General features: G+C 35.6%; 1 protein-coding gene across 1 annotated transcript; it reads left to right on the top strand.

The window, feature by feature from the left end:
• Positions 1-2,577: 2,577 nt before the first annotated feature.
• Positions 2,578-5,086, top strand: LOC127836574 (uncharacterized). Its single transcript, XM_052363271.1, has 2 exons — positions 2,578-2,853; positions 3,244-5,086. Exons 1-2 carry the CDS (start codon positions 2,732-2,734, stop codon positions 5,084-5,086), a joined length of 1,965 nt encoding a protein of 654 aa, XP_052219231.1. The 5' UTR covers positions 2,578-2,731.
• The last annotated feature ends 2,810 nt before the right edge of the window (positions 5,087-7,896 follow it).

Here is a 7,896-nt window from a genome sequence, read left to right as displayed (position 1 = left end):
ATTTAAATTACTTATTATCGTCTCGATTAATTAGTTAAGTAGTTGCTTGAAAATTTTTTAGATTTTACATATACTATGAAATAGTCACATTATTTATAACAAAGCATTCGTGGCCGTTATTTGTTAAAGTGACACATTCTTTGCTGCAGTTATCCTCTTGTGAGTTTTAAATGTTAACAAAACAAACACTTGGTGCAAAAGAATATGATTCAGTTCAAAATGAAGTGGTCACAGATTGATAGACATTGACAATCGTTATTTTAAATAATATAAAAGTCCTACTAATATCGCGCACTTTAATGAGAATTTTACAGCAAACACGTGCTCAATATATGGAATAAGGCATGCGTATAGCGGCTTTTCAATACGATCCATTCCTACTGATCGTACAACTTCTTCTTCTAAGACTTTTTATATTTATACCTACTACTTCTACCATAACTACTACTACAACTTCTACGACTACTAATTTTAATGCGGATTGTCCGCGGCCGCGGAAACGGTCACTGGCACAATTTATATAATTAAAAAAATATTATATTTTAGCATTTACAAAATCAAGTTTTCAATATCTATTAAGCAATCATGTAATACGATCTTAAAATACAATATTTATTAAGCGATTACAATTTGAAGAGTATAGTCTTAGCAAATTAGCGCTTGCAGTGTTAGCTAATTGGTCCAATAGCAATGTAACCTTGAGAAATTTTCACAATTTCACCATTTTTTCTTGTAAGTTTAAAAAGTGATAATGTAAGGCAATGTCCGCCAGTGTATTAATGTAAGAAAATGGCAATGAACATTTTGATTAATTACAATTGTATGTTTGTAAATGACATTTGTTAATTGCTTAATTACAACTCCATGTTAACATATTTCAATTGCATGTTGTGATTTTCGTCGCGTTCTAAGAAAACTGGGCATAATGCATGTACGTAAAGTTTCGTCTCAGATTAGCCTGTGCAGTTCACACAGGCTAATTAGGGACGACACTTTCCGCCTTAATATGATTTTCTGTATGAAGGGACTTCCTTTGAACGAAAAAAACCCATAAAAGCGGACTGCACAGGCTAATCTGGTACGAAACTTTACGCACATGCATTAAGCCCAATTTTCTCAGACCAAGACACATATGAAAAACTCCGTTTGAATCGTGCTATTCGTCACTAACATGCAGCAATTTCCATGAGTCTTCGTGCTTCTTTACGTCACATGGTGGCACATTCAATTCATCTTTCGGTACTTAACACATGTAAATCTCGCAATATATTGCTTATAAATAAAATATGGTATTTCTTTTTATGTATTATCTATTTATATATAACAATATTAGACCAGTAATTATACTTGCCATTTCAAGTGTATTTAAACTAGAAATTCAACAAGACGCAAGCAATAAGCACTTAGCTCGTTGCAAGGCATGCCGCTACATAAATTTAGTCAAATGCGACCTGACAATTTTCAATGTGTTATTCATATAAAAACAGAATAACATATATATATCGGGATTATTAAAATCCTAGTTATGTCTTTACCTTTATATTACTAGCTATTTTTGTCGAAAAAGCCGTGTCTCTGTAACCCACTAAAATGCCTGAAGCAGGCTAGTTGTGTGCAAACTCAAATCGATGCACGGTTAATATATGTGTGTGTTTCTTCTCTTGTACGTCTACCTTTGCCTGCCAGTCACAAAGCACCTGTATCATTAACACAGCAATGCTAAATGGAATCCTCCATTGATATTTTGTTGACTCTACGCAGTTAAATTATTCCAAACATTAAAAAAATGAAAATTAGTTACCGACAGTTGATGACTTAAATTGTTATCACAATTAATATGAAAATTGTGATATTCCCTAAAATTTTACGCTTTAGTATTTATAGTCGTCGCTCTATCCGTCAGCTGTAGTTGGTACACACGCACTATAGCTAGAAATGTTTTGCTGATTTCTTGAGTCTAGTAAGTGTACAGTTGTGCTGGATCAGAGATATTTCCAAAATATACATATAATACAAACGATTATTTCAAATGAAGGAAAATAGAAGCATGATACCATTAAGATAATTAGGTATACACTATTTAACAAAAACATGCATGCTTAAGTGCGTCACGTGGTTTATTTAAAAAAATCCATTTTGTGTAATAAAAGAGATTAAAAACTTCAGTAAACAATGCTACATGAGAAAATTTGTGTTAAACTAGATTCCTTAGAGACACGAATAACTGCTGATCTACTCGCACTGTTTAAGTTTTGCGAAAGATATCAAAACAAAAAGTTTATTTCATTTCAAATAAATCAAATAGTTGAGTTTCTGACTGTAGAGGGTGCAATTCATAAAACGGGAATAGAAGTTTCGACGGTCCATTCCACCAGCGAAACCCTTTGTACAAGGAGTTCCCCATGACCCCCTCGCCTTCCAGTGTATGACTCAAACTGTGTCTCCGTCGGTTTCGAGTGTTACTGGGAGGCAGGAAGTTTGCCTCCACTATGCGGTCGTTTAGCGGCTGCGAGACGCGGTAATTTCCATAGCGAGCGTCGAAGTCTCCGGTGGACTCAAGCGCCTGCAATACACGGATAAACAGTTTCCAGGAAGCCTTAAACGGCTGATTGCAAGTGCCCGGATGTACGAGTAAAAATTATCGATCCGCCATCTTTGCAATACGCTAATCTGTTAAAAGTTGTTTCCAAAGATAAATAATGCGTGTCAGACGGCACAAATTGCAATTAAAATGGATGATTTGAATAACATGACACTTGAGAATTTTAGATTATGGTCTTTGAAGGCTTTAAAAGTGTATTTGTCGCACAGAAACCTGTCGGTGAATGGAACGTTCGACGAACTGTCAGCGAGGTAAACAAAAACAACCGTGTTTTTTTAGACTTATTTTCGGTATGCTAATGATTTCTATTAAGTATTTAGACCTTTGTTGATACATAATATTGATATATGTGATAACTTTTAGCCGCTATTTAAGTGTGAATGCTTAAATCTGACTCAGTCAACCCATACACTACAGTATGATGATACTGGTTGTAAACAGAAGTTGGACACTGGAAACATTTGTTTTTTGTCACGCTTTGCAGCATTTCTGTGCTTGATTATTTCCTGCTATGAAGTAAAAGACTTAAAGCTATTAAAAACTCTGCAACTTGCTTATTCAGCTTTGTTGGTGTGTTATTTTTTATTTATTTTTAATTATGTCTTTGGTATAAATATACAAATAATTTTGCTCTTTTACAGAGCATTTTGCGCATGGGAACAGAATCTGCCGGTGAACGAACAAGCTGAACAGGCTGAGCAACGTCTTCTTCAAGAGTACAAGCACAAGCTTTTGGTGGAAGATGATGTTTTACCAGACCCATTCTCACTTCACACAGGTTGGCAAGGAGAGAAGACAGCTATCCACAAGTGGCCATCCGTGTATCTGGTAGACATTGCTAAGTACCTGAACAATGAAACTCACAAAGAAATTTTTGATCGGCTTCTTAATGAGTATAAGGAAGGAAAAGCCTATCGTTACTTCCATAACAAATGGGTGCAGGAAGTGTTTTACCATGAGATACGGCCAAACAGTGACAAGTGTATACTAAAAGCAAAGTGTGTGCCATCCATGTCAGTAAACAGTAAGAAATATGATGTCTGGGTTGTTGTTAGAAAGGACAAAGATGATGGAGAGTCAGGAGGAGAAATAGTGTCTGCCTACTGTACCTGCACGGCGGGAATGCATGGTACTTGCAATCACATTGCTGGTGTATTGTTCCGGGTGGAAAATGCTGTGAAAACCGGAGAGACCAAGACATCTTCAACTAGTATGAAGTCTAGATGGAATGTGCCATCCAGTAAACCTCAAACTAAGGATGCAGTTGCTGTAATGGATGTGACATGGAAAAAGGGCCATTACAGAAAAAATCCAGCAGAGGTTGAAGACGAGAGGCGAAAACATTCCCTAAAACTGAACTTCACTCCGCTCAACAAGAGACAAACTGAAGAAGTCAAAAACATTACAAAATTAAAGAATGACTTATACAATTTAGTAAAAGAAGATGTCCCAAACTCCTGTTTCATATTAACAATTGAAAAGCGGCACATAACAGCTAAGGTAGACCCACAAATGCCCCACTCTTTGGGTGAGATTGCCAACAGGCTTGACCCAGAGGCATCAGATCCAAGGGGAGAATTCCTGCAAAGAATAGCAATAAGCAAAGAACAATGTGGTGTTTTGTCAGAGGCTACCGTCGAACAGTCGAACTCAAAGGCATGGAATGAGCACCGCAAAGGACGGGTAACAGCTAGTTTGTTTCACCGAATCAGCAGCAGAGTTGACACATTACGTAAAGATAGCTCGGCTGACCCGACTAAGTTAGTCGATGCTATACTTCGTCAAAAAGAAAGTCATCCAACCACTGCCATGAAACACGGTCTGTCCTTAGAACCCCATGCCAAGAAAGCGTACACGCAAGTGATGAGAAAAAATCACAAGAAATTCAAATCGAAGAATACGGGACTGCTTGTTTCCTCTGCCAACCCATATATGGCTGCAAGTGCAGATTTGGAGATTGAGTGCCAGTGTTGCGGAAAAGGTCTTTGTGAGATAAAGTGTCCAGAGTCCATTAAAGACACTGCTCCAAGCTCTTCAAATCTAGCATACTTAATTGAAGAAAGTGGGAAAGTCCAGGTCAGTAAGAACCATGCGTACTTCTTCCAAATTCAGGGACAAATGGCAATACATGGTAGACAGTATTGTGACTTGTTTGTGTACACATATCATGGAAGTGTCACTGTACGTGTTATGTTTGAAAAAGAATTCTGGGATGTTTTGGAGGAGAAGTTGTCCTGGTTTTGGTTATCACATGTCTTGCCAGCCTTGTTGAATTGGAATTGCAACGACAACAAGACAACAGACAATACTAAGGAAAACCCTAAAACCCCAACGAAGATTCAGACACTTAGTCGCTCTCACGCCGTCTGCAGGGCACTTGAACCATTATCCCCAAAAGACAACAGTAAGATCATCCAGCAGCCTAAGAAGCGCCGTAGACTGAACAAATTTCCCAATATATCTTTGTATTATGTGCGGTCTTGACTGTGTAGATGAGCCTCAGTCTGAAGCAGACCAGTCAGTCAGTTGTGATGTTTGTGGAGTTTGGGTGCACTATATTTGTGCACAGGTTACTGACACCCATCTTGAAACTGTTGATTTGTGGTCATGTGGAAAATGCTCAAAATAATGATGGCCAGTACTAGTTATTGATGACAAGTGAAATGTAACGCGTTCTGGAGTGGTATTCCATAAACATCTAAGTCATATCTTAAATAACGTCAGGTCAAAATTACAATGTTGTGTATTTCTTTACTAAATAAGGAAACACATGTTTTTTTAATATAAAAAATGATGTTATTTTCATGTAAATCTTGATGCCAAACTATTGCAATATGAAATGAAAGACTTAAGAAATTTTCCCAATTTAAGGATAAGAATAAAATTTAACTTGAGATGCTTCTGGAATACAACCCCAGAGCTAGATTGAAGATGATAAGTGTATGAAAGAGAAATGTTTTAATACCTGTTCAGTTATAGATATTGATAATAATTGTGTAGTAAAATATGCTGTTAATAGATTGTCCAGTTATATACTAATAACACATTTCAATTCAAAGATGGTGATCATATAATATTTATGTCTTGTCAAAGATATTGATAATTTTTGTAGAAAGCTTAAAGATACTGATCATACATGTAGATTGTCTAGTCCAAGATGCTGATAGCAGTTTTTTAGTCAAAGATGATGAATTGATTACATTAAGTCAAAGATGCAGATAATAGAATATTGATGTCTAGTCAAAGATTCTAAAAATATATTTAGATTTGTCTAATTAAAGATTATGATCTTATATTGTCTAGTCGAAGATGCTGATAGTTGTTTTTGAGTTAAAGATGTTGATAACAGATTGTCTAGTCAAAGATGCCGATAATATGAGCCGCGTTCTGAGAAAACTGGGCATACTGCATGTGCGTTAAAAGTTGTTCCAGATTAGCCTGTGCAGTACGCACAGGCTATTCTAATCAGGAACGACACTTTCTGCTTTCATGGTTTTTTTAGTTTCAAGGGAGTCCATCTTTACCGAAAATCAAGTTTAGGAGGAAATTGTCGTCCCTGATTATCCTGTGCGAACTGCACAGGCTAATCTGGGACGACACTTTACGCACATGCAGTATGCCCAGTTTTCTCAGAACACGACTCATACATGTATATTGTAGAATGTCTAATCGTTTGAGCTGTGACTTGATTATAGATGGCACTATCCGGATTCCGTAGTAAATATATGTGTGTGTTACTACTCTTGCACGTCTACCTTTGCCTGCTATCCACACAGCACTTTTATCATTAACACAGCAAGGCATATATATGAATTCCACCTCTTTTTGCCAACCAGTCGGCGGAGTCTAAACAATGCAGGTGGGGTGGATTGACACTTCAATTCCCATTTTCAATGATAAAGGTCATGTTCCAAAGTGGTAAAAAAGCGCTCAAATCATATGCGGCTAAAGAACAAAACTCTTTCACTAGTAAATGCGAATAACTGAAAGGATCTATTGGAATCGCCGATTGATATTTTGTTGACTTTACGCAGTTAAATTATTCCAAACATTTTCAAATAATGAAAATAAGTTACCGACAGTAGATGAGTTGAATTGTTATCAACATTTATATGGAAATTGTGATATTCCCTAAAAATTTACGCTACAGTATTTATAGTCGTCCCTCTATCCGTCAGCTGTGGTTGGTACACGCACAATAGCTAGAAATGGTAGCTACTTAATTGAGTCATTTGCATGATTGCAATAGGCATGCCATTCCAAGGGTCAACGGGTCTGAGAAAAAGTCATTTGCTTTCAATAGTTGTACTCTCTGGAACTCTCTTCCTCAGCATATCAGAGATGTCAAAAGTATTTCATCTTTTAAACACAGTGTTAAGGAGCATTTTTTAAGACAGGCAGATTTTTAATATGCATCTTTTTAAGGTTTATTAATGTTGATTTAATACGAATGTAGAAATATTTATTGTGTCTTATCTAGTTGCTGTATGATTATTTTTTAGCATGGAAAATAATTATGTTTAACTTTTAAACACTTAAAATGTGATAACTTCTTTATAATGTTTAGTCTAGAACTTATCAGAATATATTCTATGCAAAAGTTAGTGTAACTTTAATATGGCATATGTCTTTCATTATTATATACTGTGATATACTTATATACTGCGATAAAAAACGTTGTCTCCTATGTCATACAATATTTTATCTAAAGGACTACAATCGAAATAGGGGTTTAATTGCAAACCCTTTATTGTGCAATCCGTACGTATAGTGTTGATTGACATGGCTTTGTTTATACATGAAGGTAGTTCTTATTATTAAGTGTGTGTATATAATATGCTGCAATGTAAATCTATGCATTTTATGTTGAAAAAACTATCTAACTCTATCTAAAAAATCTATCTATAGTCTAGTAAGTATATAAGTGTGCTGGATGAGAATTATTGCCTAAAATATACATATAATACTTATATTGTTTCATATGAAGGACTAGTAGAAAAATTATACTATTAAGATAATTAGGTATACACTATTTCACAAAAGCATGCATGGTTAAGTGTATCGCATAGTTTATTTTAAAATAATCCACTTCTTGTAATGAAAGAGATTACAAAACTTCAGTAAAAAAAGTTACACGAAAATAAAAAATCGGCGTAAAACTAGAGACACGAATATATGCTGATCTAGTAACGAAAAGTTAATTGAATTTCATATAAATCAAAGAGTTCAGTTTCTGACTGTAAAGTGTGTAACGACGTTTTGCGGACAGAATTCAGAGCTTTTCATCACCAAAT

Source organism: Dreissena polymorpha, chromosome 1 (assembly GCF_020536995.1).
Source record: "Dreissena polymorpha isolate Duluth1 chromosome 1, UMN_Dpol_1.0, whole genome shotgun sequence".
In the NCBI taxonomy this organism is placed as follows: Eukaryota; Metazoa; Mollusca; class Bivalvia; order Myida; family Dreissenidae; genus Dreissena; species Dreissena polymorpha.
Note: the sequence above shows the minus strand (reverse complement) of the source record. Positions and strands in the feature narration are given on the sequence as shown.

What these genes read in the sequence shown, in the direction of transcription:
- LOC127836574 (XM_052363271.1), top strand. Translation starts at nt 2,732, where the DNA reads ATGGATGATTTGAATAACATGACACTTGAGAATTTTAGATTATGGTCT. An exon ending in TTCGACGAACTGTCAGCGAG is followed by an intron (nt 2,854 to 3,243) that starts GTAAACAAAAAC and finishes GCTCTTTTACAG; the next exon opens with AGCATTTTGCGCATGGGAAC.